This window comes from Echinococcus granulosus, assembly GCF_000524195.1.
Source record: "Echinococcus granulosus chromosome Unknown EG_S00012, whole genome shotgun sequence".
NCBI classification, from domain to species: Eukaryota; Metazoa; Platyhelminthes; class Cestoda; order Cyclophyllidea; family Taeniidae; genus Echinococcus; species Echinococcus granulosus.
Window position 1 is genome coordinate 70,068 of NW_020170392.1, and position 11,946 is coordinate 82,013.

The following is an 11,946-nucleotide window of genomic DNA, read 5'->3' on the forward strand; positions in this document are numbered from 1 at the left end:
GTGCCAAGGGCCCTGGCGCCGTGTCGAAGCAAATGCTTCCTCCATCTCCTCTACACAGCCAGGCAGCAGAGGGTGCCTGTGAAGCTCGGGCCAATCGTCAACAGCTGCTCATGCACACAAGGGTACGCACATATGACCTCCGTGTGATTGGCTTCTGCTGTCAATTTGTTTGTCGTACCGAATCTGGTTAGAGCGACCAGGCAGTCTCTGAAGCTACAAGCGACTAGTATTAAACACACACACACACGTGAGTAGGCACGTGGTTGTACATTTCACGCAGCTAATTGCGAAATTACTTAGTCACTCAGACCCGACGGCTCAGCGAGAACAACTATCACCATAGCGGTGGATTTGTGAGTCGACACGGAAGAGACGACGGATGGCGTGAATCATCCACCAGCGAGTTTGTAAACTGGAGCGACGAAGTGGTCAGCCTACGTGCGAGAGAGCGAATGACGGAACACAAGAGGTGAACTGCCTACCATCGGCCGTGGAGGAATCACGATTGAAAGGGAATTAATTAGCACACGTCCTCGGCGCATGTAACGAACAGGGAAGGGCTGTTCTGCCATCTCTTTGATGAGATGCGGTAAGGTGAGGGGAGCAGATGAAGGGTTTAGCGAGGCGGCCTGGATTCTCTCCGTTATTTGAGTTTAATTCCCACGACAAAGAGATTTGAGGAGATCGCTCACATAACAGTAAACGCATTCCAAGTGATCATATTTGACAGGCTGTTTGCTATTCTGAGGGAAAATCCAGGTGGCATTTTTCGCCTTCTGCATAAATTAACTAGATGAATGGCACTGGAGAAACCACACGTAGGCAACACCTTTCTAAGGGGTGGCGACCTCAGAGGAACAAAGTTACATGGACTTCTTAGCACAAGAAGTCGTCTGCCTTTCACATGTGACAGCTTGAGGTAGATAAACTAGAACAAAATTATTTTGCCATCTAGTGTTCATCTGAAAGCATGGACAGTTCAGACTGGCGTTTCCCTTTGGATCACTGGTGCGATTTCATGATGCGAGATCAGGGACAGGCGGACAGCACACCAATGACAGCCTCGCGAGGAGGACTTTGCTCCACGGTTAGGAGGCCAGACTGTCTGACCATAACTCGCTGGTGGAAAAACAGCCTATTAGGATGCATTCAAGCCAATGTCACTTTTCCTTATCGGCGTTTCTAGAAAAACTGAGTCATACCTAAGATTGAAGGAAGGAGAGACATAACATTGACTCGTTCAACAACTACTCAAGAATGGAATAAAGGTTCTTTCCATGAAATTAATTGCATTCAGGAAATTGTATCCATTAAACGCAATTCTAATGGGAAAATTTCTCATGGGTCATGAAAACGCGTAGTTAAAACGCTTTGCTGTAATTGAGAGGCCTCCTGCATCAGTGAGTGGTAATTTTGCAGCTAAAAGGCTATTCCTAATTGCCATTTATCCTCATCAATTGTTTACTTGGTAAAGTACTTGCAGTCCTACAATAGGGAGGTGTTTTTATGTTGCTGGGTCATGTCAATCAACCCGACACTGAGGAGCACAACAAGGCTGATGCACATCGTGTACCTGTAACAAACCGTTGATGCAGTGGAAATAACGAGGCAAAATGAAGGCAAATTCTACTTCTAGTCGAGGGACGGTGGTTTCTGGTGAGTCACCCCGATGACCGAAGATAAATCACAGGCTAGCCGGGTGACGAGAAAAACGGAGCCAAGCAGCATTGCGTACCCGTGCAGAGGATGCTACTGCCATGCGTCTGTTTAACAGATGACTTATGGCCCATGGACGAGAGACGGAGGGTGGGGGGTTTTTTAAAAGGCGATCTGGGTCACTGTCAAAAGCCACAGGCAACGACGATAGCGTGCGTGACACCATCGTGAATGATTGGTTGGAGGGAACTTACAGGAGGAGCGAAGGCGCCCGCGCATTGTGATTGGTACGCACATCCTCCGAGGAGAACTCTAGGTTTGAATCAAGGTTTACCTTTGAAAATGTCTATTTGCACATTTACGGAAGGCAATCTATTTAAATGATAGGAAATAGATGTTCCTTCGGGCCGTCAAAATGAAGGAATTCACATGGTAAGTCCAAGACCACAGTCGTGACGTTATAACACCCATTAAAGTGGCGATATGAGTGATTTAACATTGTCCAAGCTAACTACCAATCAAACGGTGAAGTAAATCACAATATGCAATGGAAATATGCAAAGGTATTCAAGTGGTCGCTAAATAATTCTGCCTGCTCCCCAGAGCCTAGATCCAATAGCAACCTTTTCTCAGACTGGATGTTAGAAAAGCACGTCATTCATATAATTAGACACCCTTCAGCCTTTACTCACTCCACATTTAAACATTATCGTAGGAGTATAGAGATGGGTCACGTCTACATGAATTCCCCGATCTCCACAGGTTTCGGTCACTGTGCTGTCGACATGCCATGACCTTCGTTTCACTCCGCTAACATTTATGATGAGGACCTACTTACATCCACACACGGCTCGTTCTATATACAAAGTGATCACCACACTTAATAGTGCAGTCAGTGCATCAGAACTAGGTACCGCGGTAGCGACCAGAAGGATGGTAATTAATTGCAGGAACGTGACGCTCATCGCATAAGCGCAAGTTCACATATTTATGCACATTTGAGGGGCTGATGTCATAACGCTTGGACTACGTAAACCAGGATTACCTTTATATGTCAATTATTTTGGCTCATAGTTACCCCATTCCAAGTCGCATGGTTTAAATAGTAACTCAGGATAAAACTGTCAGACTTACCATCTTCGATGAGTGGGTAGGTATTTGTCCGAAGCTTATTCGAACGTAATGACGCCTGGCGGAGCGAAATCTGAAACGACAGCATGAAGAATGTGGTGCTAAACTGACATTGTAAGTAGTGCTTTAACCGCTTGCTTAACTCTAGGTTTTGGTAACAGACCACTTAGGGCTCTGTCATCGTGCGCCCACCAAGGGGCCTCGCCTCCAGCCCATAACAATAAGTTGAAGTCCTTTTTTAGGTCGACAGTAAATATTTTTCCCAAGGACCGCATTTTTTGAGTCTTTAGGGACCAATGGGGTGGCGGCGGAAAGGGAACTCCGTTCAATGGACAATTTCCTTGTTTTTTATACTTGAATGCCAAATTTTAACGGGAGAGGGGCAATATGCTGTTATTAATAACTGATTCGACACTGGCTGTGACCGTGATCTATCTGCAAAAGCTCGTTGCAGAGCTGTCTACGGTGCCTGTACGAAGATGTTAACGAAGTGAACCCCTCCAACAGCTGTATAGAATCAAGATACGTAGATATAGCTGGGCAACTCTGAAGTGAGAATGAAGTAAGGAGGAGGAAAAGACGCAAACCCAAATGCTCACAAAACTATTTTAAACACCGTGCGTTCCTATCGACAGTGGTGGCTAACACATTCGCTCCTCCCCAACACAATTTACAAACAGGACGAAATTCCACAAATCACGGCGAATCAGTGACGTTTCAGTCAGATATCTTCTCGGTCGCACCCGAATGTCCTGACTAATACTTTTGATTCGTGAGTGCTTTCCTTGCAACGCCGACTATGTTGTGACGGCCGACACAAAAGCCGCATAAAAGTTTGGCTGTTTACCTTCCATTTTTGCCAACCATCTACTTGGGACCACGTTATTCTATTTCTGCCAAGCAACCTGCCATCCGAGCCATGCCAGTATCCCTCAATACGGCAATCCGTCTTCCGGGAAGTCTCGATGTGCTACATTAGTTTGACCCATTATACGGAATATATACGAGCTCTCAATGACTCCATGTAACTGATACATGGTAAATCAAATCGAATATGAACATATCTAAGATACTCTTGGGAAGATTATTTCTGAATTCAAATCACTTTTCTTCATTCCACTGAATACGCTTCGTAAGGTCTTTGTTGGGGAGAAATGGATCTCAGCCAATGGAGATGGAGAAATGAATGCGAATGAATCGATTCTGGAAGCAGCGCTTGGATGAACTTACTAAGGACCAAAGCATCCGAAGATTGTAGAAATAATCCGCTAAAATAATTGACACACATCACAAAGGGAAGGCAGATACATGACAATGAGCATGCACCAACTCCCGTAAATAGTTTCTCAGCACCTAGCTAGCCATTGCCATCCATCTTTAATTACCGAAGTGAATTGTACCTTCAATTTCACTAGAGAATCCTTTCTCCCTTTTCAAAGTTAGAAGTTAGTTAACAAGAGTGTGATATCCAAATTAGAAGAGAAATCTTTGCTCTTAGGGCTGATAGTGGTAGAAAGAAACAAACCTTAGGAGACTTAAGGAATACCATCAGACTGTTGAGTTTGCCACTGCTGTCAGACTTCTTGGGACAGGAGCTCTGACGCAGCCGTTTCCAATTATGCCGGGATTGGCACTGGTGGCCGGAGGGGGGCAAACGACTGGTGTAGGAGCGCACCACTCGCCCTCGCTGGTCATTACCCTCCGAGACGCTGTGGGAGACGCAGTTGGCCTGCAGCTCCGAGCAACTGACCGAGCGCATCTGAGGACTCGTACTACTGCGCTCCGACTGTGCTTCACCACCAGCTCCAAGATATAGGTCTGAAGCGCAATTCATGCCCCAATGTTAGTCAGCACGTCTTCCTGACAGTTATTTTAGCGCGGCCAATATGCTCAAATAGGGCGTCTGTGCCTCTGAACAAACAATCCACACTACCAATCTGCAGTTTATATGTAATAACAAAATTCTTCAAGGGTACCTAATTCCTCGAGGATAGTGGAACATGCAAAACGCCCTTTCCCTGTTTTGCAGGATTTTAACAGCATTAACTAGTAGTTTTTAAGTCATATTGCAACAGTACCCAAAGAAAAGCCACGTAAGCCTCTTCGTGGTCTCGGGTGGTTTGACCCTCGCGCTAGGAACATACAGCCTTGCTCATGCCACTAACCACATTCTTGTCTGCTACTTCTCGCCTCCAGAAGTAACTTGAGTATTAAACAATACACAAACAGGCATTGTTAAAAGTTGCAGACAAGTAAGTCAAGTGAAATCTACGCAGCAGCACATTGCCTCTTCAAAGTGAAGCATTTGACAGGCATTTTCAGGTAGATGCAAGTACAATCACCCAGGTCTATTTATGAGGTTTGTGTAAACATTTGCTGGTTTATATCAACCCCACGTTTTTTCACGTTTACCTGTTATCTGTCACGTGTGCAAAGAAAAGCCTCCTTGTGAGGAGAGCTTGACTTCCCTTGCGGAATACAGTAGAATGAATTGTAGCGAAAGGTCATACAATTTATCGAAAACAATTTCCAGGTATAGAACTTCTAAGCACCGGGAGTAAAAGGGGCCGAAAAATTGGTAAAACACGGCGCCACCATCGCGTTTTCTCAGGTGGCTGTTAAACTTGGTGGAGACACAGTCAGCACCGCCGCACATAAATGCATTTCGAATAAAGTTAGTTTGTGCCCAAATCCTGTCGTAGTAAATAAGATTTTTTGCGTTTTTGGGAGACATTAGACCAAATGTGTGCATTTCGGTGCAGTGAAGTGCCGACTAGGATCAAGAAACAATTGACAGCAAAAAGACGACTTCAAACAATTAATTGAAGCAAAGATCGTATTCTCTCATTCGAAAATGCTATGCTAAACATATGGATCAAATAACTTATTTAACCATTTCGGAGAGTGGTGAAGAATGCTTTGAGATGGGACTGAAGGACTCTTACCAGCAAAATAACTCATTGTTATGGCAGCTGAAATCCTGATGCCCCCAACTTGATTAAGTGAAGAGATCGAGTCACTTAAAAGCAGTTTCAAGAGAAATTGGTAGTCTCGCATAGTGTTTACCTCCCATTCACCAAACTTACTAGAATTATATAATTAGCATGCTAGTCAGCTTTCTGCTTCAGAGCCAACATGGGGGTACATGTTGACAAGTTGTAGCTTTTGACAGCACAATGGAGTCGGCACACTCGGCAAATGCCCCAACTCTTCCAGAGAAAATGGCAAGAAAAAAGGCAAAGAGCATACAAACCTCGTACTGCGTTGTGAAGAAGTAGCAGCTTGTTACACTGATGCCCAACTGTTACTGTCAGGGAGGCAACTTCACCCTAGGTCAAGAAGGAAGCAAACGATATGTCAAACGAATCTGATCTACAATTGCAAAAACGCACCACGACACAAGAAACTTCATTGAGCGCATAATTTTCACAACTTTGTGACGTGGCATTCAAAGTTGCATCATTGATCATCCTGTTCGCGGATGTCATACAAGTTGCATAACGACATTCTATTCCAATGAGGCCGAACAAGTCATGGGATGTGTTTGGCAATGTCAAAATTGGATAAATAAGGTTCCCAGTAAAGGGATGACGGAAGGCGAATAATACGAGGTAGATGACCAAAATGCACGTTTCATTACACCTGGAAGTAAAGTACCTGGATACCAATGCTATCATAGCCACCAAAAATGTCATCAAAATGTTTTCGGGGAAGAAAAGTGCAATTAACATTCTGTGCTGACATCCATAAAGGCTACATTTCCCATATTACTCTGTTTTAGAGCATATTACCCTGGGCAGTGCAGATAGTTGATAGATAGGAGTTACCTCAAGCCACTTGATCATTGACTCAATGGCCATATTATCGCGCTCCAGACAGGCTAGTGCAATCTTATGCTGATTAAATTCGGTTTGTAAGTCCAACTTATCCACCGACTTATCCTCGTTGGGCTTCTAGAACAGGAAGCACAAAATTCCAAAGGCGTGTCATAAGGAAGCAGGGAAATTTTCATGGAGGTCGCAACATGAGAATTGGTGGATAAATGAATGGTATGAAATGGGCTAAGTTGCCACCTGTGCAAAAGTAAAAAGCGGTTATTAACTAACCTCGCTTAAGGCCTTCTGAATGCATGATATCAAATCGGATTGCTTGGACACAATATCGGAGAGTCGTTTGACTTCGGTACGAAGATTCTCAATTTCGTCGAAACTGGTCCCACGAGTCTCTTTAGTGGTGGCCTGAGTTTGACAAACATATGTTTGGCCGCGCGAATTCGGGGAAATAAACACCTAAAAGAAAAATGACATGCTTTTTAAATGCATGAATTAGCCGATAATTAATGAACTTTATATACGAACGGGTATATGTCCAGGCTAAAACTTCTGAAATCCACTGACAAATGTAAACACGCGTGTAAACTACTACCGTTTTAGAAGGTACACTGAACATTCGCATACTTATTCCATCTAATACAACTTTAGGTGTTTCACACACACTTTACTAAGCGAAGCATTAACAGCGAATTTGACAAATCAATAGTTTAGAAGTAATTAGGTGGTAATTAAGGCGCACCCATGGCAAATATTTGCTGTCGGCAAGTACACCTCTTAAAAATGTAACAAAAAGCCAAACGCCCCATTCCAATCGAAGAGGCCGCTCTTAAAATAATTCATATTTTAAAAAAGCCTATTCAAAACATGCAATTTGACATCCTGGTTACCTCAGCAGATTTTCACCATCTCACCACTAAATCTGTAGAGTATCAAAACCAGGCTTACCTTTACGAAAAATGCGGGCAAAATAACCAATATTCCTAACAAACAATATAAGTACAGTAATTAGAGGAACACGGTTTAGTAATATTCAAGAGTTAAAACGTTAAATCAAGAGACTTAAGACACAGGTACATGACAAAGGTTAAAAGCTGACCACAACTAGGCAGAAAAAGCACCCATCATGTAGCTTAAAGTCGTTGTAGAAATTCAGTCCCACCCACACACATGTTAACTTACGGAAAGGGTGTTGATAGACCTACGAAGACCATTTTCAGGGGCGACATCTCCTTCTGAAGGAAGCTTAAAGTGACTTCCGTACATTTCAAAACAGTTAAAAATAAAAAATGTCTTTTATGTGAAATACGCAAAATACGAAAAAAGGCCACAAAAATGAAAAGAAGCCCTTTCCTATTTCCTCTTGATCAGGTCCAAGGACGTGATTAGCGAATTTGTTTATTAAAACAGAGTGGTTAGAAAAACAACTTATGTGTAAAACAAGTCAAAAACTAACACACAAACCCGTGGCGACTCATTATCAAAATTTTGTAGACCTGCTTTTGAGCGCCTTTCAGAGCAGGCTACAAATGCTTTTGAAAAGGCCTAGAAACAAATCAGGCAACGGTGTTCAAAAGCGCAGGAATACCATTCCCGATAGGGCATTATTAAAGAGCTAGAAGCTATATTCGTCTTTTACAGTTTATGCCTTGCCCCTAAGACAGACGAGTACGGATAGTGAAACTTACAAATAGAGCCTCGCGTATCGCCCATATGGGTGTGGATATTTCCCCCTCAACAGAGGTGAGTGAATTCGCCGTCTTACTACCACCACATGTTTGATGCTACTATCAAGTCTTCCACGCCACCTTGGCTAATTAAGTCTGCGGAAGGGATGCGTTGCACTGCACTCGTTACTGCGGGAAGCTCACCTTACCCACTAGCACAACTATCCTCGTTCCCGTTTCCCCAGTCCCGTAATCCGCAGCAGGGTTATTAACAAATGCGACGAAATAAAAAGCAGACAACGTGAAATGGTGAGTCTATCGGCCTCCTGTCTGCCGTCGCGTACTATCGTGAGCATGTCAGATTTGGTGGAGGCACCGTTTTCATGATTTCGTTCACTTCTTCCCCCTTTCACCTCTCACTTCACACCCACGCACTGAGCTGATTAGGTAAGCGTCACAAAAGCGTACAGGGAACTGAGGTAATATAGGTTCTAACTTCATTTTCTCTCTAGGGGTCAATGGTTTCCGCTCTATCTCTGGCGGAATAGACTTGTGCAGCTACTCTAGGTCTCTTTCGTTTTTACCTTATTCTTGCAATTTATGTCACTACGTCTCTCCTCTCTGAGATATGACATTCGTAATTGCTTCCGTATGATTTTTATTGTTTGTCATCTCTTTACTTTACGCCGCAGTACATATTCTGGCACATAGTGGGTATCTGCTTCCTAAGATCTTGCACAGTTGGGTACAAACCTACTTTTCAAAGTTGCGCGTTGATCGCAATGTACCCTTTTGGGCCACTCCGTGCTGACATATCCAGTGGTTAAAGAAAGCAGAAGCGACTTCCTCAGCGTCTTTTACCTGCATGTGTTTTTCCTTCGTCTATCTTCTTGCAGTGGTTTAACGTAACATGGATGCATCAGTTTCCTCCCTTGGTTGGTAGAGGAACCACGATGACAATGACTGCTACTCCCCCAGGGAAAACTGTGTGCACAGACTAGAGGAGTGCAATTGCTTTGATATAAGACCTTGTGAAGTTGCTTCAAGTGATGCGGGTTCAACTGATGTCAAATGCGCCTGGGGCGATCAAGGCATCTAGCATCTTATTTTCCCCCTCATGACCCTGTTGCGCAGGCAACTCGTGGAGAGCTCTTTTTACCAATGGGACTGTGACAGCTAACTACTCGATAGTCCTAGCAGCATCTTGGTCTAATAGATATTCTTCCCTCAGAGAGGGTTTTTACCGTTCATACTGAATGCACTTGCCATGTCTATTTTGACATAAGAGGATCCACAGACGATGCCTCTAGTCTGGTTATTTTAGTTTTTTTCTCTTTTTTCCTCTGCCTGCACGCCTCAAAAGTAGGCAAATTAATCAGAGGAGAACATCCCTCATTTATTGCGTGTTGTAAAAGTATTTAGGGAAGTGGGGTCTTATGAGTTTTGGGTTCTTGCACTTCTCATGGCCAATGGCGTAGGTCCGGTCACGAGATTCTTACATAACATCGACTGCCTCTCTCACAAAAATGGTACACCTAAACTATAATGCGTGACTGACAGGTCTCCTCTTCCCCGTTTCTGTTGTTCTTAGAACAACCTGGTTGATTCAATTTTGACATTTATTAGGGGGGATTGATCGGGAGAAAAAGTACCAAGTTTAGGGAGGAGAGGAACCGCATTAGCACTCAGGCATGGGAGACGGCGATCCTGTCACCAGACTCGAATTACCAATCTGCCTCCTCCCTGAAAGGCACATTAAAACAACATGATTATTACAAAACGGCTGTTTATTATAACATATTAAAACACATTAAACATATTTAAAAAAGAGCAGGGAGGCCGACAGCATAGCCTAGAGGACATGAGGTTGCATGGAAGCAAAACGAATAATCTGTCTAATTAACGCGCCTACACAGGCTTCTGCTTTTACTTGGCATAAAATTATAAAAAAACTATGTGCAAAAGTAATTAATTCGAATAGAGCTGTGGCTTTGTTTTGTCGACAACGATTTCTAGCATTTATAGCAAATTTTCACTTTAAGTTACGTTTGCAGACAAGAACGTTATACTACTTGAATTTTCATGTGTAACAGTTATGCCTTACCATTTAATTCCTAAACATTTAAGAACACAAAAATCAAACCACAAAACATGTGTAAAATTTAGTTTGCCTGATAAATTTTACCCAAAATTTTATGTTTTGGAAAACATTTTTTATAATTTCTGTGCAAATTAATGTGCCAAGTTGCATTTCATTGCCATAATTGGATAAAGGAAGGCGGCCGGCAACAATCATTGTTTCTTGCCTGCGGCTGGCAGAAAGTCGGCTGCTCCATTCCTAAGAATAGAGTCCCCATTCTACGCTGTTTGGGCTCGGCAGAGGCTCTCGCTGTTTCTGTGTGTTGGTGGGTGGCCGTGCCTGGGCGGCCTGCTTTTCATCTCGGACGAGAATGCGGGTTTTGGGTGGTGGGGACCGTTAGGCGCATCGAGTCTGCTCTGCATGTGTCTATAGCTTCTACACCTAACCCAATGCTGTGACTTTGTCGTCTCGTTATCTTCACAAGTTTACAGCTTCCACTTAACATGCCACGCCACTTCAGCGTACCACGACTTCGGAAGGGGTAAGCAGGACTGCATTAGTGGCAACGGGGGGCGCAGCTGATCCAACGAAATAGTCATCCTCGTTTCCGCGGCTGATTACCACACCATGGTCCGGGAGGAGACAATCTGATGCGGACGGCCAATTTGTAATAACGCCTACCTCCCACAGTTAGCCTAATGTCGATATCTAGAGGCAGGCGTTTATCTGTCAAGACGAGGGCAAACTTTAATTTCTAAAAGAGGTTTACTTGGGAATCTGTCTTCTGGGTTTAAAATGAAGTGTTAATTATGGCGCAAACAACGCCTTACCCGATCCTCTACTCGTTGATTGGAAGCCAAGTAGACGTCTGGACGGTAATGTAATTGGCACAAGGGGACAAAAGCCCATCCTAAGTCTTGTCGCTTATTAGGTGACTCCACTTTTATGCCAAATTTCTTCATGAATAGCAAGTGGCATACGAAGCGCTCTAGTTGTTGGCCATCATCCTGGCTTGAGGATTACGATGCTAGTGCTTTTCCTTTCCCCGATACTATTCACAAAAAAGAGCGGTGGAATCGCATTGAGGCATTGGTGAAGTTAGGATCGGCTGCTTCTATCATAAAATCTGATGACTCTCATTCCTACCTCGACTACGGGGACGGCTACGTTGTGGTGGTAAAGGCAATAGATTAATCAGAAGAAACTTTAGAAATGATATTCAAAAGAATAGGGTTATGTAGTAATCTGATGTACAGTTTGACTGCAAGCTTAAATGTGCGGGCCTCGCAGGCTGTCCTTCGGTCCCATAAGGTGGCTTTCGAGGAATTTTTATAACTTCTTAGCCCTTTTATGCTTTGATAATAAATCTACCTCCACAATGCGGTGCACTATTATGACTTCAGAGAAGACTCAGCACGGCACATAAATGACGTCGGTTTTGGTGAAATATAGTCACTGTAGCGCTCTGAGTATTCCCCAAAGTCCTAATAAACCATTGTAGCATGACAAAACATACATTACTAATAAATAGAATACCCAGGAGGCTGCTTGTCTAGCCTGAAGACCATGTCGCCAAGATAGT

At 43.6% G+C, this 11,946-nt stretch overlaps 1 protein-coding gene across 1 annotated transcript; it reads right to left on the minus strand. All coding sequences in view use genetic code 11, as the record gives it.

Annotated features, from left to right (window-relative positions):
• Nucleotides 1-1,029: 1,029 nt before the first annotated feature.
• On the minus strand, nt 1,030-7,883 carry EGR_02562 (hypothetical protein; the record flags this gene model as incomplete). The annotated part of the gene is made up of 9 exons (XM_024491811.1): nt 1,030-1,119; nt 1,736-1,838; nt 1,911-1,968; nt 2,791-2,860; nt 4,313-4,605; nt 6,041-6,116; nt 6,615-6,740; nt 6,894-7,076; nt 7,800-7,883. The coding sequence occupies 9 exons, from the start codon at nt 7,881-7,883 to the stop codon at nt 1,030-1,032; spliced, it is 1,083 nt and encodes a 360-aa protein (XP_024353626.1).
• Between the last annotated feature and the right edge of the window lie 4,063 nt (nt 7,884-11,946).